At 43.4% G+C, this 22,454-nt stretch overlaps 3 protein-coding genes across 3 annotated transcripts; all 3 read left to right on the top strand.

The window, feature by feature from the left end:
• The first annotated feature begins 4,586 nt into the window (after nt 1-4,586).
• On the top strand, nt 4,587-5,543 carry LOC102288354 (olfactory receptor 13C7). The gene has a single exon (XM_005909970.3). The coding sequence runs from the start codon at nt 4,587-4,589 to the stop codon at nt 5,541-5,543; it is 957 nt and encodes a 318-aa protein (XP_005910032.1).
• A 5,384-nt stretch (nt 5,544-10,927) lies between these two features.
• On the top strand, nt 10,928-11,884 carry LOC102265676 (olfactory receptor 13C7-like). Its single transcript, XM_014483035.2, has one exon. It carries the CDS (start codon nt 10,928-10,930, stop codon nt 11,882-11,884), a length of 957 nt encoding a protein of 318 aa, XP_014338521.2.
• An 8,262-nt stretch (nt 11,885-20,146) lies between these two features.
• On the top strand, nt 20,147-21,606 carry LOC102265393 (olfactory receptor 13C7). The gene is given in 3 exon segments (XM_014483034.2): nt 20,147-20,330; nt 20,333-20,461; nt 20,464-21,606. Coding segments are annotated over 3 exon segments (954 nt in total). The 5' UTR covers nt 20,147-20,200; the 3' UTR covers nt 21,159-21,606.
• The last annotated feature ends 848 nt before the right edge of the window (nt 21,607-22,454 follow it).

Genomic DNA, 22,454 nt, shown 5'->3' on the forward strand with positions numbered 1-22,454 from the left:
GAGACAGTCACTTCTCCTGGCCCCCAGTAAACTGGCAGCCTGCTTACTCCATGTTCTGCCTCCCTGCCAGCAATAGACCCAGCCTTCATGGGGTCCCATACTGGGTAAGTGCTGGATGACCTTCAGGACTAGTTCTTCACCAGCTGAGGCTTCCCTGCATTGGCAGGTAAAGAACCTCACCTGCCAATGCAGGAGACTCGGGTTCAATCTTGGGTCAGGAAAATCCTCTGGAGAAGGAAATGACACCCTGCTCCAGTATTCTTGCCTAGAAAATTCCATGGACAGAGGCGGGCAGTCCATGGGGTCGAAAAGAGTTGGACATGACTGAGCATGTACACTTCACCACCTGGGAGGAAAGACAGGAGTCTCAGGCAAAGAGGGCTGAGTGGAGCTGGGGCAGGGAGAAGGACTGGGCTAGGGGGACAAGACAACTGTTTCCAAAAGCTCTGAGGGCTGTTACTCTCGCAAGTGAGCTCGTCAGTTTTGGATGTGCCCAGGAGGCTGGCTTAGGACCAGGGGCTGCTGCTGCTGCTAAATCGCTTCAGTTGTGTCTGACTCTGTGCGACCCCAGAGACGGCAGCCCACCAGGCTCCGCCATCCCTGGGATTCTTTAGGCAAGAACACTGGAGTAGGTTGTCATTTCCTTCTCCAATGCATGAAAGTGAAAAGTGAAAGTGAAGTCGCTCAGTCGTGTCGGACTCTTCGAGACCCCATGGACTGCAGCCTACCAGGCTCCTCCGTCCATGGGATTTTCCAGGCAAGAGTACTGGAGTGGGTTGCCATTGCCTTCTCCTAGGACCAGGGGAGGAAGGGAGGAAAGGGTACACGTCAGGTCCCTGAATAACTAACAACTCAGGATTCCCGACAACAACACTGTAGGCCATGAGCGCTGCCATCATTATTCAGAATGTTCAAGCAGAGGCCGAGAAATCACCTCCTGAAGACAGGGCCCCTGTAACAGGTGGGTTAGAGGAGGGGACTGGATTGATTTAATATCTGAAGATTCTGCCAAGCTTCCAATCTTGGCACCCCCACCACCACCACCCGCCAATAGTAAAGGAGCCTTTCTCTAAAAAGGATTCTGCATCCCTTCATTCCTGGTATCCTGAGATAACCTCTTTTGGACACTGTATCATCACCAAGTAGAAAAAAAGCACCTCTTCTTCAGGTCCAAGTACAATCCACAAATCTCTCTCCTGGCCTCAGTTTCTCCACCTTTAAATCAAGAGGTCAGTGATTCCTGAGACTGATGTACATCAGAAGTAAGTACATGGGGAGCATTTATTTAAAACAGAAAAACAAACACTGATCTTTAAGACCATCTGTAAAGGCAGGACTCAGCAATATGTCCTTTCTTTCACTGTATTTTCAGTTTTTTTGGTTTGCCATTCTTTTTTCCTTTTTTTTTTTTCAACTGAACTATAGTTGATTTACAATATTGTGTTAGTTTTAGGTGTACAGAAAAGTGATTCAGATATATATATATCCATATGGATATATGGATATGAATATATATGTATATATTGTTTTTCAGATTCTTTTCCATTATAGGTTATTATAAAATATTGACTATAGTTCCCTGTGCTATACAGTAAATCCTTTTATATATTTTATATATAGTAGTATGTATCTGTTAATACCATATTCCTAATTTATTGCTCCCCACTTTTCTCCTTTGGTAACCATAAGTTTGTTTTCTATGCCTGTGAGTCTTTTTCCATTTTGTAAATAAGTTCATTTGTATTATTTGTAGATTTCACATATATATGATATCATATAATATTTTTCTTTCTCTAACATACTTCACTTAGTATGATAATCTCTAGGCCCACCCATGTTGCTCTAAATGGCAATACTTCATTCTTTTTATGGCTAAGTAATATTCCATTGTGTGTGTGTGGATATTTCATATATATATATATGAATTTCATATATATATATATATGTGGATATTTCATATATATATATATGTGGATATTTCATATATATATATATGTGGATATTTCATATATATATATGTTGCAATTTCATATATGTATATACACATACACACACACCCACACCACATCTTCTTTGTCCATTTACCTCTTGAACATTTGGGTTGTTTCCATGTCTTGGCTATTGTAAACAGTGCTGCTATGAACACGGGTACATGTATCTTTTTGAATTAGAGTTTTCATCTTTTTCATATTTATGCCCAGGAGTGGGATTGCTAGATCATTTAATATCTCTATTTTTAGTTTTTTAAGGAACCTCCATACTATTTTCCATAGTGGCTGTACCAATTTATATTCCCATCAACAGTGTAGGAGGATTCCCTTTTTTCTAAACCCTCTCCAGCATGTATTATTTGTAGACTACTTGATCATGGTCAATCTGAAAGGTATGAGGAGCTACCTCATTGTAGTTTTGGTGTGCATTTCTCTAATAATCAGTGATGTTGAGCGTCTTTTTCATGTGCCTGTTGGCCATCTGTATGTCTTTTTGGGAGAAATGTCTATTTAAGTTCTGTTCATTTTTTGATTGAATTTTTAAAAAATAGATTAAGCTGTATGAGCTACTTGTATATTGTGGAAATTAAGCCCTTGTTGGTTGCATTGTTTGCAAACATTTTCTTCCAGTTTTAAGGTTGCTTTTTCATTTTTTTTCCTTTTCCTTTTGTTTATGGTTTCCTTTGTGTGCAAAAGCTTATAAATATGATTAGGCCCCATTTATTTATTTTTACTTTTGTTTCTTTTGCCTTGGGAGACTGAACTAAGAAAATATTGCAATGATTTATGTCAGAGATTGTTTTTCCTATGTTCTAGGAGTTTTATGTCATGTCTTATATTCAAGTCTTTAAGCCATTTTGGAATTTACTGTATATATGGTATGACGGAGTGTTTTAATTTCATTGATTTACATGTGATTGTCCAGTTTTCTCAACACCACCTGCTAAAGTGACTGTCTTTTCTCCATCATATATACTTTTCTCCTTTGACAAAGATTAATTGATGATAGATGTGGAGGGTCATCTCTGAGCTCTCTATTCTCTTCCATTGATCCATGTGTCTGTTTTTGGGCCAGTACCATGCTGTTTTGATTTATTGTACCTGTGCAGTATTGTCTGATGTCTGGGAGGGTTATGGCTCCAGTTTTGTTCTTCTTCCTCATGATTGCTTTGGCAATTCTGGGTCTTTTGTGGTTCTATATAAATTTAAGAGTAATTTATTCTACTTCTGCCATGGGTAATTTGATAGGGATTGCATTAAATCTGTAGAATGCCTTGGTAACATTGCTATTTTAGCAATATTAATTCTTCCAATCCAAGAGCACGGGATACCTTTCCATTTCTTTGAATCATCTTCAATCTCCTTTGTCAATGTTTTACAGTTCTCGGCATACTGTTCTCACCTCCTTGGCAAAGTTTATTCCTATGTTTCTTTTTTATGTGATTTTAAACAGGATTTTTTTAAACTTTCTCTTTCTGATATTTCATTTGTAGCGTAAAGATGTGCAACAGATTTCTGTATATTAATTTTGTATCCCAGCAATCTATATTTGTAACCAGCACTCAGGCAGCTATTAGACAGCCAGCTCCATGTTGTTTTGGGAACCATGCAGCAGGGTGTGGTGATATCTGTGTTCTAATTTCTTTGGCAGTGAAGTTGTGATGATCTACAGTGTGACTCTGGATATTCTGAGAGGCTGAGTAGAGTTACATGTAATAATGTCTGAAAAACATCTAAATGGCACTAGACAGCTTGTGACTCAAGGTCCCACTCAGTGTAGGCTGGGAATGTGAATTCTGAGTGGGCTCTGACTGTCAGGTAAGGTTTTATTCCCTTAGGCCAAGTCTGAGAGCAGCCAAGGTGCAGGCATGGTATGATTACGGGGGCAATGCACAAGACCTGCTCTGCAGATCAAATTTCTGGAGACTCTGGTGGACACTCTATGTTACAGGTTCCAAAAATTCAATTTCATTAGATTTTTCAAAGAAGGTTAAGATCAAATGAACTAATTCATACTTGTTAAACTCACAAAACATTGAAGTGTAAAACAGATACTGTATAAGAAATAAACCTGCTCAAGAGATGAAAAACTTCATGTTTTTAAGCCAGCACATCTCTCCCTATAAGACTATCTGGGAAGTCGAATTAAAATAGAAACTTGGTATGTAAACAGGAACTAGATCTGGAGGAATGGGCCATGTGGCCTTAATGGCCAGAATCACTGAACTGTGATAGCCTGAGGACCCCAACTACATGGCAAAGAAAGTTATTCAGAAGCCTTTGATTTGCAGGTAAGTTCTGGATATACACAACATATATAGACATAGGACATTGGTTTAGGAATCATTGACTACACAAAAATGTCCTTCATTTTATTAAGTTTCATGAGATTTTTAGTCTGTTCTTCATGATTTTGACTGAAACACAACCTGGCTTTTAGATAAGTGGTTTTTTAGTTGAATCCTACAGTGTAGGCTTAAAATTAGAGACATGATACATATTATGATCCCCCTGTATTGACATAAGCAAGCCATTAGAAATCAAACATGTATTTTCTGCCTTCAGTATTCCTAGAGATGAAAAAGAGAGATTGAAATGGAAGCATCCAACCAATCCAGCGTGACAGAGTTTGTCTTGCTGGGCCTCTCTGCCCACCCCAAACTAGAGAAAACGTTCTTTGTGCTCATCCTGTCCATGTACCTGGTGATCCTGCTGGGCAATGGGGTCCTCATCCTGGTGACTGTGTCTGACTCTCACCTGCACACACCCATGTATTTCTTCCTGGGGAACCTCTCCTTCCTGGACATCTGCTACACAACCTCCTCAGTCCCCCTGGTCCTGGATGGCTTCCTGACCCCCAGGAAAACTATCCCCTTCTCAGCCTGTGCCATACAGATGTTCCTCTCCTTTGCCATGGGAGCCACAGAGTGTGTGCTTCTGGGCATGATGGCATTTGATCGCTACATGGCCATCTGCAACCCCCTGAGATACTCCATAGTCATGAGAAAGGCTGTCTATGTGTCCATGGCTGCCAGCTCCTGGCTGGCTGGTGGAGCTAACTCCTTGGTACAGATCTCTCTTGCAGTACAATTACCCTTCTGTGGGGACAACGTCATCAACCACTTCATCTGTGAGATCCTGGCTGTCCTGAAGTTGGCCTGTGCTGACATCTCCATCAATGTGGTCAGTATGGGGGTGGCCAATGTGATCTTCCTGGGAGTCCCAGTTCTGTTCATTCTTGTCTCCTACATCTTCATCCTTACCACCATCCTGAGGATCCCCTCAGTTGAGGGGAGGAAAAAGGCCTTCTCTACCTGCTCTGCCCACCTCACTGTGGTGGTCATCTTCTATGGGACTATTCTTTTCATGTATGGGAAGCCCAAATCCAAGGACCCCCTGGGGGCAGACAAACAGGAACTTGCAGACAAACTCATCTCCCTCTTCTATGGACTTCTGACCCCCATGCTCAACCCCATAATCTACAGCCTCAGGAACAAAGATGTTAAGGCTGCTGTGAAGAACCTCATGGTTCAGAAACACTCCACTCAGTGATTGTGGGATGTGTCCCATGATATGATCTGCACACTCTGATGACTGTCACTTGAAAATCCCAATGCGAAGTAATGCCAGGTGAGGGGCAAACTCAGTTTAGAGCCATGCTACCCACAGTGTGGTCCATGGAGCAGCAGCATCAGCAACACCTGGGAGCTTATTGGGCATGTAGAATCTTGGGGCCCATTCCAGACCTACTGAGTTAGAATCTACATTTTAACAAGATTCCCCAGGTAATTCATATGCATAGTACACATTGGGAAGTATTAGTTAAGAGTGTACAGTGGGGGACTACCCTAGTGGTCTAGTGGTTAAGGATCCACCTGCCAGTGCAGGGGACATTGATTCAATCCCTGATCCAGGAACTAGAATCCCACATGTGGCAGAGAAACTAAGCCCGCTCACCGCAACTAGACAGCTCTCACACCACACTGAAAGATCCCACACAACGCAACAAAGATCTCGCATGCTGCAACTAAGGCCTGACATGGCCAAATAAACAAATAATATATCTCTCTATATAAAGAGTATACAGTGGATGTGCGGTGTTCCTTCAGACCCGACTCTCACCTACCTCGGGCTGAAGCTCTTATAGCCTCAGCTGCTCAGAGTGCTGACAGTGAGTCCCTCTGCTGGCCTGCCCTTGGTCCAAGAGAGTTTACTCACCCAAAGTCACATTCCCTTCCCAGAGGCAGCACACATCTACTGATTAGTCATTGTCAATATAGAGTCCTGATCTTCCTTGCTTCCGATGGGGATGACTCTAAAGAGCCATCCCACCCTGAGAGCTTCCTCATGACAGAGTTCTTCCTCTGCTCAGCCCTGCTTCCTTCCCCACCCCCTACTCCACAGGTGTTGATCTTAGCAGCACTCCCCAGTCAGCATCCTGCATGAAAATCTCCCCACCAGAGCCGACTTCCTGGGAGACCCAACCCGGGACAGAGAATAATGGTCAGTCTCGGCACTGATACATGAACCTCATGTGGGGTTCCCAGAGCACGTTCTTCTCAAGTGTTTCCTGCAGCCTGACTCCCAAGGAAAGTAACTCAACAAATTCCTTTTGTTCAGACAAAGAAAAAATTATCCCCTACAAACAACTTGCTAAATTCGATTCTCTTACTTTTCAGTTCTATGAATGGAACTTCATTTGTATTTACTGTATGAGTGTCTTTACTCCAACTCAGAGCATTGGCAACACCCTGGGCATATGAGTGCGGTATCAGGTCTATGAGGTTTTATCCGAGGACAAAGATGTTTGATGTCTGGAAAATATGTTGGCTCTTAACTACAAACAAAATAAATTAAATTAAAAACTCTTAAAAATCTCTTAATAATTGTAAATTTACATGCCTATAAAGGGGAATATATGTCAACCACAGTAATGGGTAAATTTCGGTATTCACGTGCCATATTTTAAAACACTTGGTACTTAGGTACTTCTATAGGAACTCCTGGGCTTTAATGATTATTGTTGAGAAGACATAGAATTACAAATTAAATAAGTCACTTGTAAGTCAAATAGTTTTAATAACAGAAGTAGAAAAATTATTTCAGATTTACCACAAGATCATACTTATAATGAGATGTAGGTACATTTTGACATGTTGTGGGGTGGGAACTCTGAGAGTCCCCAGGCCTGTGACAGCCTTCATATGGACCTGATAGTTACAGATATATTGGGTTGTAGTGCCTAAAATTTAATCAGCACACAGGTGCTCAATAAGACACACAGACTTCGCTCCCCAATTAACTTTCAACCTTCCCTTACCCACCTTCACCTCTTGTGCTCAGAGAGACGTGGGGCGTGTGGCTGGTAGACTTCTTTGCGAGGTCCAAGATGGGGACACTTTTCCCTAAGAGATAACCCTAACCATGCCACCCTGTACCTGTGGGTGGTAGAGATCCCCAGGCAGGGGCTCTAGGGCCCCTTCTTCTCAGTCCTTATGAAAATGATGAAAGCGTGGATGGAGGGGGCTGAACCCACACTCTATGATGAGACCTCTGCATTTCCCGTGTACTAACAGGGACTATGATGCCTGCAGGGATGACAAGCATATAGAAAGAACTCGGACTGCAACTTCCTTCATCTTACTAATGAAGCATTAGTACTTAGGATCTTTTTATTAGCAAATTATCCTACTTCTCTTTAAAACAAATCTTTTTTTTTTTTTTTTTTTTTTTAATACTACACATTTCTTCTCTTATTCCCCTACGTATGCTTACATCTGACTTTCAGGTAAACAAATCAGCAGTCAGTTTTTATATTTTCAGAACCGTGCTCACCACTAATCAAGGTCAGGTATTCCCCAAGAACATGGCTCTCACGAGGCTACCCTTGCAGGGGCCTGTGACTCAGCACCCCCTTTTCAGATTTTCATTTTTAAATTGAAGTATAGTTGATATTCGAGGTTGTGTTAGTTTCTGATATTCAGCAAAGTGATCAGTTATATACACACACACACTAAGACCAGTCTTTATCAGTTGCTTTTGATAGAGATTAGGCTTCAATCTAAAGCTCCTCACCTCCTCTCAGCTTTCCCCCTCATCCACTTCTAAGGGAAACACCCCATCCTCAGGCCTCCTAAACAGGCTTCGTCATGTCCCATACCACCTGACTCACCTCACTGGCCCCCGGTGAGACTACCTGAAAGATTCCATGTTCCTAGCCACCAGAGATCTCCAACTATCCAGAAGCCAGTCACCTGCCTGGCCTGTAACTCTGGAGCAACTTTCACCTACAGCATGACCCTGTTGCTCTTTCACCAAACCCAGAGCCCTCTTGGCCCCTCATGTCCTCTGCTTTAGCCTGTAATCCTCACTCAGCTCAGTATGATGCTGAGGGACTGCAGGGAGGGCCAGCACCTCTGGAGCAGAGGGATGACCACCTTTAGCCTTGCAGAGACAAGGGCAGAGTCCCCTTTAATAGATACCATTGTGGTCAAAGCACAATCAGACCTTAGTTCTCTCCTCTCCTCCCAGGAAAGTCAGCAAGGCAAGGACGGAAACTTCTTAATCTAAGGAATATTAGTGAGTTGAGATTTACACAGAGCTGTCTGCAGCTTATCTAATTGGGTTTATGGAACACGGGCCCTACACTCCTGTGAGGCCTCCACCAAACTTTAAATTGCTTCTGGGATTAAAACTGGCCCCGAACAACCAGAGCTCTAGATTGCTCCACGGCTCCTTGACAGAACCTCTGGAGAGAGGGCTGGGGCAAAGAGCATGACCGCCAGGACCTCAGAAAGCAGTTCCTTGAGCTGTTCTCCCTCCTGCTAGCTCACTGCAGGTGGACAAGGCCAGGGAAGGGAGCAATCAGAGCCCCTGCAGCTACGGCCAAGGCCCAATTCTCATTCACTGGCTGTGAACTCTGAAGGGACTGCTCGGCTCCAAGGCAGCTACACCGAACTTGCTGCATGCTTCCAGGCACAGCCTCACCAGCAGGGGATGGTCAGGGCAGGCAGTTCAAGCCATCACCTCCCAGCCATCTTCCCTGCCCAGGTGAGCTCCTGTCCCCACCATGGCCTCATCCCCACGTGGGCGCAGACCTGTTTCTCTCTGTGGCCAAACCTTCCTCAGATTGGTGGGGAGCAGAGGACAGGTGGCACAAGTGGGGACTGGTCACAGCTTCCATCTCTCTGAAGGGTTTTAAAGGGAAGGGAACAGGCACGGCCTGGAAGCCTAGACCCACTTTGGGACAGAGCAGGGTTGAGGAGTGGGGATGATATTAGAAAAAAGAAGTTTCTGTTCAGTTTAAAGGAAAACTTTCCAACAATAGAGGATCTCTGATCAAGGAGTGGGAGCCAAGGTATTCAAGGTATTCAAATAACTCAAGCTATTCAAAGGAGCAATTGGAAAAATTGGGTCTCATAGAAAGTATTTACACAATGGAGGCGAAAGAGGCAAGACCAGTTATTTTACAACATTCCTGCCTAGTCTGACACTCTTTAGTCATTTTCTCAAATGTTCCTGACACCTACAGTTAATCTCCTCTAATAATTGCATGAGGGTAGCTTGAGACTCTGCCTGGTTTCTCCCACCCAATTTCCCCCAGCCAGCACCAGTGTAATAGTCACAGATGCAGTGAATGAAGCCCAGGGACACACTGCTATGAGGCAGATGTCTTGGAGAAAGTTGTGACACCTCTATTTCACATGAGTGTCCTGGGGAAGTGAGGATGACCAAGACTTCATAATCAGTCCTTTGCTCCTCAGTAGACCTGCTCTGGCACGAATGGAGCAAAACTACATTCAGAGAGATGAAGGGAGAAGGTGAGGAGCCAGGCTCCAACCTAGCCCTATCCTCACTGAGCTTTAGTTTCATCTTTAGTGTGAGAACTCCAGGCTTGAGATTTTCTCTAATGTACTAGACCTACTGCTCTATGGTGACTGAAGTGCATCCTACTTGCATGTCTCCTTTGAGCCACTCTTCTGCAAAGCTGGGTAGAATTTTTTCTGTGGGGGAGAAAGCATTGTCATAGCACTGCAGTGGCTTTAATCAGCTCAGGAATAGAAGGACCTGAGCTAGGAGCTGTGACTTACAAAACCGCTCCAAAAGTATGGAGCTTGGTCCAAAAGTCACTGATGCTCACACTTGGAGGCATGATGGACACTTGCCCTTTGACCCTGTCCCTGCTTCCCAGCCCCAGGAGCTGGTAAAGCCTGAGGAAACTGCAGTTCTGGGGGCAAAGGCCATGGGTAGAGAGAGGGGATATGGACTGGCAGTGGTCTTCTGACCAGAAACTCCTTATTGACAGTGCAACAAAGGGAGGTCGCCAACCAGACTCACAAGAAATGAAGTATTAGCCGGGCACCAAGTAACTAATGTTGATGCTAAGCATACCCTAATACTCCTGGCCTCTGCTCACCACATTCTGTGTAGGACTCCATGTGGAGCCAAATTATCATCAGAAAAGTATTACATAAGCACAGAATTAGAGCCAGGAAAGTGAGTGAGGTGATGGCAATTGTCAGCATCACTAAGTGTGACAGCCTGAAGCCCCCAAGGACCTGCAGGGACAATGTGGGGACAGGCAGGCCTGGATCAGGCAGCACACCCTCAGAATTCCTCTCTTACAATCCTCATGGGGATCCATCCTTACACATCCCTTTCTTCAAGTGAGTTAACATTACTGATCAGGCTAAAATTCTATCATGTATCATGGTTTAATTAGATTTCCAGGGTCTACTTTTCCTGCTCTAAATTTGATATATCCTGACTTTTAGGGTAACTTTAGTGAACAGTGAATTTCATCGTTTAGATGCAAATACTATAAGTTAGCATGTCAAATGTCAAATTTAATTATAAGTTCTGGAAGTACATATTGATCCCCATAAACATGTGTTTCCTGTCCTCAGTTTTCCTGAGGGTAGAAGAGATAATTTAAAATGAAACTGGCCAACCAATCCACTGTGGCAGGATTCGTCTTGCTGGGGCTGTCGGATCAGCCGAAGCTGGAGAAAATGTTCTTTGTGCTCATCCTGCTCATGTACCTGGTGATCCTACTGGGCAACAGGGTCCTCATCCTGGTGACCATCCTTGACTCCTGCCTGCACACGCCCATGTACTTCTTCCTGGGGAACCTCTCCTTCCTGGACATCTGCTACACAACCTCTTCCATCCCTCTAGTCCTAGATGGCTTCCTTACTCCCCGGAAAACCATCTCTTTCTCAGCCTGTGCCATACAGATGTTCCTCTCCTTTGCCATGGGAGCCACAGAGTGTGTGCTTCTGGGCATGATGGCACTTGATCGCTACGTGGCCATCTGCAACCCCCTGAGATACCCTGTGGTCATGAGAAAGGCTGTCTATGTGTCCATGGCTGCCAGCTCCTGGCTGGCTGGTGGAGCTAACTCCTTGGTACAGATCTCTCTTGCAGTACAATTACCCTTCTGCGGGGACAATGTCATCAACCACTTCACCTGTGAGATCCTGGCTGTCCTGAAGTTGGCCTGTGCTGACATCTCCATCAATGTGGTCAGTATGGGGGTGGCCAATGTGATCTTCCTGGGAGTCCCAGTTCTGTTCATTCTTGTCTCCTACATCTTCATCCTTACCACCATCCTGAGGATCCCCTCAGTTGAGGGGAGGAAAAAGGCCTTCTCTACCTGCTCTGCCCACCTCACTGTGGTGGTCATCTTCTATGGGACTATTCTTTTCATGTATGGGAAGCCCAAATCTAAGGACTCCCTGGGGGCAGATAACCAGGATGTTTCAGACAAGCTCATCTCCCTCTTCTACGGGGTGCTGATTCCCATGCTCAACCCCATCATTTACAGCCTAAGAAACAAGGATGTGAAGGTCACTGTGAAGAATCTAGTGAGTCAGAAATGCTTCCCTAGGTGACAGCGGGAGAGAGCAGTGAGTGTACCTTGCAGTTCTCTGCACACAGGAGATCCCCTAGGGAATGGCCACTTGGTAAGTACAGACTGGCTCCATGACCCTCCACAACAGTATCATCACAAGACTGATCCCCAAGATGCACATATAGATAGGGCTTTTCTGAATATCTGAAAATGGAACATCAAGTCTTTAGAATGAAGAGGGGCTATGCTAAATCACCTAGAAGCAAGGATAAGTAACTATTACAATTTATTTTTATTCTGAAAAAAAAATTAAAACTTTATACAAAAGTGCTTCTTTCTTTGTTCATGTGCAGACTAGCTCCAATTTGTATATGTAATCATGCTGTTTTCTGCTCACTGTATAATGGGGAGCATGGCAGTGAGGAAAAGTCACTTCTTTTTAAAATTTATTTCTTCTTAATTGGAGGATAACTGCTTTATAATATTGTTTGTTTCTGCCCATACATCAACATGAATCAGCCACAGGTATACATAAGTCCCCTCCCCCTTGAACTTCCTTTCTGAAAAGTCATTGATTAACTGGTGTCCAAACCAAAACCCAATCTGCCATTTTGGAAAATTACCAAAACCAAAACATCCCAAATGACAATATTTAACCCCCTTTTCACCGCAGGGGCTCAGAGTGTTTCTCAGAGCCAATTTTATATCCCAAATATAAAATCCCAGCACCCATTTTTGGAAACTCCTTCTCCTCTGTACATAGAGCACATCTATTCATATCCAGATTTGCAGAAGAGTTGTTTCAACACCAACTGAAATTAGATATTGCAGGCCAAGGGCAAATATTATAGAAGTCTGTATTTAATTATTGTTGTTCTGTTGCTCAGTCATGTCCAGCTCTTTGTGACCCCATGGACTGCAGTGCACCAGGCTTCCCTGTTCTTCACTACCTCCTGGAGTTTGCTCAAACTCATATCCATTTGGGACAGTGATACTCTGAGTCCTTTCCTTTCCCTGGAATTAATGTTTGCGACCATCCAAACCTCCGTGGTCATACTTGATCATGTCTAAGATTTGGATTGGACATGGGCACCAGCTGCTAAAAAATCTATCTGTAACAACCCTTGTGGTTAAAAGCATAGACTGTGAAGCCAGACACATGTCGAGTGCCCCTGACTCGACATTACACTCGACTGGCACATTACAAACATGACTTAATATCATAGACTCTTGGTTTTCTAATGTGTGAAACAGTGATGATTAAACCAACCCCAAGGAGTTATGGTGGGGAATAAATTAAAATAGGGCATCATATGTATTAAAAATGCACAGTGGCCAGCAAAGAATAGCCTCTCAATTAATAAATGAACAGTGTTTATTATTAATGAAATATGTTAAATAATTCCTTTGAGGGAACTTCATGACACAGAGTTCAAAATCACACTTAACTGGATCAATTTCAGTTTATTATTGCAGCACATTTTTAGCTAGATTTCTAGCTTATGAACCAACAATTTCTTTGGGCATTTTCCCATCACCCCTCATCCTCATCCACAGAGATGAGGGACCCAGGTCTGTGCTGTCTGATGCTAACTCTGTCTAGAACAAGCAGGTTCTTTCTGCCAGGTTTTGGGGATTGTCATTAGTGCCCAAAGACTCACTGAATCTATAACATGCAAACATGGGAGCTACAAGGAAATCATGTTTGAACATATGTCTTGGGGAACTAACTGTACATAATAAACCAATATATATTCTATAGTATAATATATAGTTAATGTAGATATTAAGTCTAGATATGGACTAAAGTTTATTTTGGCAGAGAGTGTTAAACAGAAAACAAGTCTGCAAAAATAAAAGAACAGCCAAAGAGCAAAGACAGGAGATGAAGGCATCTTCCTATGTTCTCAGTTCTTGGTTTCCTTTTTCCCCTCAATCTGGCCACATCACTGCACTTTTGCCTCCAAAGGACACCCCTGCATCCTGATACTAGATTCTATTTTTCACTAATCTAGATTGTTACTTGCTTTGAGGGGGGTAATAAAAGTCACATCTAATATGATTACTAACTGGTGTGAAATAGATACGCTCTTTCCTGTGCAAGTGCAGAGTGCCAGGCCTTGTGCACTGCAAAAGTCTTTTAGAAATCAGTCTTGAAATAATCATTCTGAAGTCAACATGTAGTGCTTCTTGCAATCAATTATCCATTCCTGCTACAGTGGATTTGCTCTCTGTCGATTCTATCACCCGTAAATTTGGAACATGTCTAGGGGTTGATGTATTACAGGAGGTCTAGGTTCAAATCTTTGCCCTCCCACATAGAGCTGGGTGACCATGAGTGTGTCCTCTGTGCTTGAAAAATAGTCATTCTCACAATGAAGGGGGCCTACAGAATATCTCAGGTGACCCCCACCTGTGAATTTCCCTGAACCTATGGTTCCTTTCTCTTGTGGGATGGTGCCTTGAAGAGAACACAGCAATGTCTTATCATAGTATTTAATTATTTGAAGCTGAGTGTGGTATCTCTCACCTCCTTAACACTCTATGTTCCAGGAGATTCTTCAGAGTCTCCATCTTCCCCACTAGGCTCAACAAACAATAAAATGATTCAAGAAGTTGATGTTATCCAACCTCTGTTATTGGTACAACTGAGTAACCATGATAGCAGAAGGCTATCTATGGGCTAACCACCAGGGCCTCGCATTCACAGAGGCTGATGTAGCTACTTCAGCAGCTGAATATTCAAACTGGCAGCAAGAGACCAACCTTCATTTGAAAAGACTCACCAGCCACCTGGTAGTGAGCTGATTGCATTAGACCATTTTCCTTCTGGAAGGGACAGAGACTCACCTTGACTAAAATCAACACCTTTTCTGAGTATAAGTCATCTTTCCTCTCTGTAGGGTATTAGCAAATATCACTCTCTGAAAGCTCATGGAAGGTTTGATTTAACAGCATGGAATCCTGCATAAAATCTCATCAGACCAAGGGGCTCATTTACCAAAGTAGATGCTGCTGTGGAATCACGATTATGGGTTCCACTGACCCTTCCACATCATGCACCATCCAGAAGTAGCTGGCCCAACACAGTTGACATAATGGCCTTTTGAAAGCTAAGGCCCTAGCTGTTGCAGATGAAAACAACAATGAGATACCACTACACATTATCAGAATGGCTAAAATTTTAGACTGACAACACCAAATGTTGGCAAGGATGTGATATGAGACATCTTGTCCTTTTATGATAAGAATGTAAAATATTACACATGCTTTGGCAAAAGACCTATCCATTTCTTAGAAAACTAAGTGTAAACCTGTGTTATGATCCAGAATCTCATTCTCAGATATTTAGCCAAGAAAAGTTGAAATATACATCTACAAAAGGACTTGTATGAAAGTGTTAATAATGGCTTTATTCATAACAGCCAAAACTAGAAACAGCTCAGATGTCCATCAAGAAGGAGAGGATAAACAAAGATGTTCATTTAATGAAATACTACTCAGTAATAGAAAGGGACAAGCTAAAAAAAAATGTAAAAACATGACAGATTTTAAGAACCTTATTCTGAATATAAAGACTTGCACATGATTCCATCTATTTGATGTTTCTGAAAAGGTAATACTTTACAAAGAGTGAAAAATATTAGGAGACTAAGACTGCTAATAATCATAATAATGAGGACTGACTGGTAAGGGGCATGAGAAAACTCTTGGTTGTGCTGTAAACATTCTGTAGTGATAAGATTTGGTTACATGGGTGTGAACATCTGTAAAACCTCATTGGATGATATACTTAAGATTTATTTTATTATGGTTAAGAACACAACATGATATATACTCTTTTAGCAACATTTTAAGTGTATATTACACTACTGTTGACTATAGGTACAATGCTGTACATGGATCTCTAGAGTTTAATCATCTTGCTAAACTGGAACTTTATACCCATTTATTAAGTAACTCACATTTGCCCCTCCTCCTGGTCACTGGCAACTACATTCCATTCTGTGATTCTATGGATTGATTTTATTGGGTTAGCAATGAACTTAAGATTTATGCATTTCACTGTGAGTAGATTCTACCCAAAAAAGTGGACTACTAACTATCTGTCTGTCTGTCTAAATATACAGACTTTTTATAGTGACTGCTATTGGCAAGCCACAAATTTGTCTAGTAAACTTTCTAGCAGCTTCATTATAGAAGGAAGATGTATCCCATCGGGTGCTTGTTCTTGTATTTGTTACTATTTCTTTCCCATAAATAACAGTGAAAAGCTCCTCTTATAAGTAGGTCATCTAGGGCCTGAGATTCCCTGGGCTTCTTGGACTGATGGCAGAGTCTGATTTGCCAGGATAGCTTTTGGTCATGATTTTATTATATACTTATTGAGTTACTGTTTAATTTCTATTATTTGTTGAGTTATTGTAGATGGTTGTGCTTAGTTCAGGCTCACATCTTCAGTGTAACTGAGCACATCTGTAATGACTTATTGTCTTCCTATCTTTGAAGGGCTAATTTGTAAAAGAAGAAGTAACCATGTCCTGTCGTTGATTTTCAGTTGCTCAGTTGTGTGTGACTCATTCTTTAGGTTAGAAGCAGTTACTAAAGGTAACTGGTTATATAAGAGAGTTACATAAGGCCATGAAATCCAGTAGGAAAGAATTACTGGGGTCATCTTAAAGGCTGCTATCACATCCCAGATTCCTGTCCCATGATGTTTTTCACACATATGACATACTGAGGCTGTGGAAGAAATATTCAAGCCCAAGCCCCATGCCAACCTCCATCCCCAGGATGGTAAGTCCCTTTTTCCCATCCGTTGCCTGTCTCTTCATGTGTAAATTCGCCCTTACTCTCCCTGGCCAGAAAATATCTCCTCCTTGAAGTTTCCCCATGGCTCTGGGTGGAAGTTCCCCCAAGCATACAAATCATGACTTTGAGCACTTGGTTTAGAAACAGTGTGTCCATAGAGGCTGATTCCACAATGCTGTGAACACAGAGTATTCCTAAATAACTCTTCTCTCCCAAGCTGCTGATTTCAAGAAGTTAAAACATTTTGAAGTTTGTACAAATTCAAGCAGCACATGGAAATGCTTCCCCTGATGCCCTTCAGTGGCCTCAGAGTGGAAAGTTCCAGCAGGAACAAAGGAATGAGAAAAAGAAGCTTTTCCTGGAGTGCTTTCAGCATAATTGGATCTTGGGGACATTGTCCCAAAAGTATAAAAATTCCCTAACTTTGTATGCTTTCATTTCCGAACTTTTAATCACTTTAGGGAACACAATAGTCCCAACTGCAGTTCTGATTTCAAATTGCCTTCTACATGGACTGGTTGTTCCTTTAGAAAGTTTGCCTAAAACACAGAAGTAAGACAGAGTGGGAGGAATTGGCTTTCACGCCTTCTTCTCATCAGAGCTGGACATCTCAGCCTGGACCTTTCAAACTAGTGATGATATTTCTGGCCCATGTACTGTTCCCAGACCATAGGGACCCTTTCCCAGTAGGTTCCTAAAAAAGGTAAGTGAGGGTTCTTATAAGAGTAATCCTCAACCTTTTATCAGCACAGGGATATTTCCAGCTTCTGACTTGATTTTCTGAAGGGCCTGGGGGTTGGGAAGGGAGGAAATGAAACAATTTCAGTGATATCACAAAGACCAAGGGCCATTCAAAACCCCAGGTTAGAAAAACCTAGATGACAAGAAGCCTCTGAAACTTTTGTCTCATTTCATGGATTCCTCTAACTTCAGAGACACCCCTAGGATGAGATGGTCCCACAGTTTCAGAGCCTCTTCTGTACAACTCCAGGGAGCACCATTCACACTATAGCCACAGAAATGGCTGCAGCTGTCCTGCTGTTATACTCCAGAGGTGCCATTTATATTGCCTGTAATGAAAACAGTTTCTGAGAGCTGCTTGTCAATGGCCTGGTCTCTGGCAGGCCTCATGGGCTGAACAACCCAGACTTTCTGAGCCCTCCTGGCCCACTTCAACAAGCACAGCTCTACTTTATACTTGGTGTGATGTGTGCTGTGCTAAATCACTTCAGTCATGTCTGACTCTCTGTGACCCCATGGACAGTAGCCTGCCATGCTCCTCTGTCCATGGGATTCTCCAGGCAAGAATATTGGAGTGGGTTGCCATGCCCTCCTCCAGGGGATCTTTCCAACCCAGGGATGGAACTATGTCTTTGATGTCTCCTGCATTGGCAGGCAGGTCCTTTACCAATAGCGCCACCTGGGAAGCCCACTATATACTTGGAGTGGGGGTTCTGAATTTAAGGAAACAAAAATTCTTTCTCTTAAAGAGTTTGAACATCATTGATCTGTTCAATTCCAAAGCAGAAGAGGGTAACCTGAGAGTCTAAGAGAGGGAAGGAGCACTGAAGTCTACACAGCAGGTTAGAATGCAGCCCAAATCTCTGTGCTTACAGACCTGATGTATTTGCACAAATTCAATGCAATTTTTAAAGGAAGCTGACCACTGACAACCATCATATGGACAAGAAAAACTTAGAAAACTACCTGCTTGGTTCAATATGAAAAAGAATTTTCTAATACTCTAGAGCTCTGAAAATATGGAGTAGATTGTTTAGGAATGTAGTGGGCTCTTCATCACTAGAGGAAATCAAATTGAAACCGAAAAACCATGCATCAGTGTGGTGCAGAGAAAGATCTACAATGGGAGACAGAATTGGACTAGATTACTTGGGGGGCATAATCAGTGACAGGATATAAGTCTGAATGACGTACCTAGAAGCTCAGCCAAAAGATTCAAGGACTATCAGTGTCCACTGATTCCTGAGTGGACATTTATGAAGAGGGAATGATAACAACAACAAAAAAAATAGTAACATAACAAAGATGTTGTTTAAGGGTACAAACTTGCCATTCCCTTCTCCAGGGGATGTTCCCAACCCAGGGACTGACGCTGGGTCTCCTGCATCGCAGGCAGATACTTTACCATCGAAGTCACCAGGGAAGACTTTTTTTTTCCTTCAGTCATGTCTGACTCTTTTCCGTCCTATGGACTGTAGCTCACCAGGCTCCTCTGTCCATGGGATTCTCTAGGCAAGGATACTGGAGTGGATTGCCGTGCCCTCCTCCAAGGGATCTTTCTGACTCAGAGATCGAACCCACATTTCTTACGTCTCCTGTATGGCAGGAAGTGGTTCTTTACCACCAGTGCCACCTGGGAAGCCTACAACTTGCAACAAGTAGTAAATACCCCAGTGATCTAACGCATGGTATAATGAATACAGAGAGCAATACTGTACTATAATTACGTGATATGATAAATATCATGACAACAATCATATTACAATATATAAATGTATCAGAGTAACACATTGTACACCTTAAATTTACATGTTATATGTCAAACATATTCAAGACTGGAAAAAATCGTTGTTTTAGTTATCCAAGAGAACTAGATTTCCAGAAACTGTGACCCACTGTGGATTTCTGGAGACAGTCCTCTGTCTGTCTTCGCAGAACATCAGATTCAAACTATTAGGAACATAACAGCATTTCCAGATCACAAAGTTACTGTGGAGGCCTGCCCAAGTTCTCTCTCCATGTTCGGTGTCCTTTGTCCTTAAAAGCCAAGCTAGATTCTACACCGCTTAAGGATTATTTCATGACCCCTGTTCTACACTGCACGCCCATTTGGATGTCCTAGCCCCTCCAAAATCCTTCTGCTTACCCTCTCTGACAGGTGCTTGGGCCATGGGTCACCCTGTTCCTCACAGGAATTCTCACACTCATATACCGGGTGATCAACAGGCGTTTTGATGAGTGGATCGATGTTCAAACATGGATGGATGGATGGATGGATAGACAAGACAGGTGGCTGGACAGACAGATGAATGGATAACCCTGGAGTTTGCATTGCTCATGAGGAAAAGAGGTCTTGGGAACAATAGGAATATGTTTTCTGTGAAAATGATCTGGAGAAACAGAGTATTCACAGCTAATGATTTCCCTAGTCCCTAGCACAAATTGGAAGAACATGGAGCAAACTTAAAAGTCATTTTTCTGACCAAAGTTTAATGAGATCAATTGCCATATAGCACATAGAACCACTTAAATGAATGTGTTGTGTATACTGTCTCTGATCAAATGCATTAAATAATCAGAATTGTAATTTAAACAGTATAAATTTGATATTCTATGACCCCAAAGTAGTTTCTAATTTTATTGCTCCTTTTTCTTGGAAACAAATAGAGACTGCCTTCAGAACTGTTTCCTAATCACTCAGCCAGACTGGAACTCCTGAACAGATGCCCTGGAACTGTGTGAGACAACGGATGTGGAGTCTGGATCACTGAGTATTTTATTCAGTTGAAAGAGGAGACATACCATGGAAAGTGCCAACCAGACAGCCTCTGTGACAGAGTTCATTTTCCTGGGCCTCTCAGCCCACCCAAAGCTGGAGAAAACACTCTTTGTGCTCATCCTGCTCACGTACCTGGTGATCCTACTGGGCAACGGGTCCTCATCCTGGTGACCATCTTTGACTCCCACCTGCACACACCCATGTACTTCTTCCTGGGGAATCTCTCCTTCCTGGACATCTGCTATACAACTTCCTCAGTCCCCCTCATCCTTGACAGCTTCCTGACCCCAGGAAAACCATTCCCTTCTCAGCCTGTGCTGTGCAGATGTTCCTCTCCTTTGCCATGGGGGCCACAGAGTGTGTGCTTCTGGGCATGATGGCATTTGACCGCTATATGGCCATCTGCAACCCCCTGAGGTACCCCATAGTCATGAGCAAGGCTGTCTATGTGCCCATGGCTGCTGGCTCCTGGGCAGCTGGATGGGCTGCCTCTATGGTTCAAACATCCCTTGCGATGAGGCTGCCCTTCTGTGGGGACAATGTCATCAACCACTTCACCTGTGAGATCCTGGCTGTCCTGAGGCTGGCCTGTGCTGACATCTCCATCAATGTGGTCAGTATGGGGGTGACTAATGTGATCTTCCTGGGGGTCCCAGTTCTGCTCATCTTTGTCTCCTACATCTTCATCCTCACCACCATCCTGAGAATACCTTCAGCTGAGGGGAGGAAAAAGGCCTTCTCCACCTGCTCTGCCCACCTCACAGTTGTGGTCATCTTCTATGGGACCATCCTCTTCATGTATGGGAAGCCCAAATCCAAGGACCCTCTAGGGGCAGACAAACAGGACCTTTCAAACAAGCTCACCTCTCTCTTCTATGGGGTGGTGACCCCCATGCTCAACCCCATCATCTACAGCCTCAGGAACAAGGATGTGAAGGCTGCTGTGCGGAACCTGGTGAGTCAGAAATGCTTCATCTGGTGATGTTTGGAGGACAGATGTCCCTGTAGTTCTGCGTCTCTTGGCTACTTTCACTCATGAATCTCAGAAGAATGTGCCTCTCAAAGAAGATATGTATAAAGAGTCATTACCAGAAAACTGAATTACACATACAAGGGAGAATTTTAGCCGTTACTGGACTTAATCTTTGAAACAATGAAACCTAAATAAAACCTGATGGGAGTGTGCCTTGAGGGGATAGAAGTGGAATGCAGCTGAAAGAACAATTTGTGATGTCCTGCTTCTCTACTGGGCAAGTCTGAATTCACCTTTGTGAGCAAGTTGCTCCTTTGCTTTGAGAAAAACAGACTAATTTACCTTTGTGTTACATAAAGATTCAAAATACTGCTCTAAAAGGAGGCACTGAAGACAGTGTGGGGTGAAACTTCATGACAACAGTACAAAAAATAGTCTTCACTGTAGGTGAAATGGCACATCTTCACATTTTATTTTTCTTGGAGGCAAGGTTGAGACTGGATATGAAAAAGAAGCTGTCTCTGAGATGGAGAAGTTGGGACCTTGTAGATTATACACAGGGCGCTTCTTCTGAGGGCAAGTAAGGCGAATCCTGCAACACGTGTGTGGAGGGTCTTAGCCTCGCATCTGGATGCAAGCTTTGCTTTCCTGCCCCTGGTAAATCCTGAGTACACAGTCTGGTGCTATAGTCTGGAGAGTTAAAGGGTGGTTCTATGGGAAGAGCAGAGTCGGGGCAGCACGGTGATTTGAGAGACGCTGGAGTCAAGATGCTCAGATGTGACCAGCAAAAGATGGAGCAAGGCGGCTGGGCTGAGGAGAACTGGGCGGCAAAACTGAAAGGTGGGGCCCGTTCACATGTACCATCAAGAGGTCCAGAGGTAAAATGTGTGAGGATCTCAGTCAGTAGTGACGCAAAAGGGGACAAAAACACGTAAGGGAAGGAAATTGCCTTATTTTCCTTGAGGCGATCAGATGCCCATTTTCCCCTGAGAATCAAAACTTTGCAATGAAAACACATGCTCTCAGCCTGCCTTGCCGGGATGTCCGGGGTCCTCTTGCCTGAGAAGTGGCCAGCCATACTCTTGTGGGCCCCACAGCGCTTTCCTGTGCATTGCGGGCAGAAACCCAGACACAGTCACCACCCTGTGGTCCCTTCAACAGTCTCCGGGCTGTAGGAGCGCAGGGCATGTTCCCGTTTCACCCTTTCATACCCAGTATTATCTGTCCCACCCTAGGGGGATGTGCCTTTCCCTACTGTGCACAGAGTCCACTCATGCCCTTCTCAGCTCACTAAAGGGAGGAGGA

This window comes from Bos mutus, chromosome 8, assembly GCF_027580195.1.
Source record: "Bos mutus isolate GX-2022 chromosome 8, NWIPB_WYAK_1.1, whole genome shotgun sequence".
Lineage (NCBI taxonomy): Eukaryota > Metazoa > Chordata > Mammalia > Artiodactyla > Bovidae > Bos > Bos mutus.

Excerpts from the sequence above, each read along its gene's own strand:
- LOC102288354 (XM_005909970.3), top strand. The coding sequence starts at position 4,587 with ATGGAAGCATCCAACCAATCCAGCGTGACAGAGTTTGTCTTGCTGGGC.
- LOC102265676 (XM_014483035.2), top strand. The coding sequence starts at position 10,928 with ATGAAACTGGCCAACCAATCCACTGTGGCAGGATTCGTCTTGCTGGGG.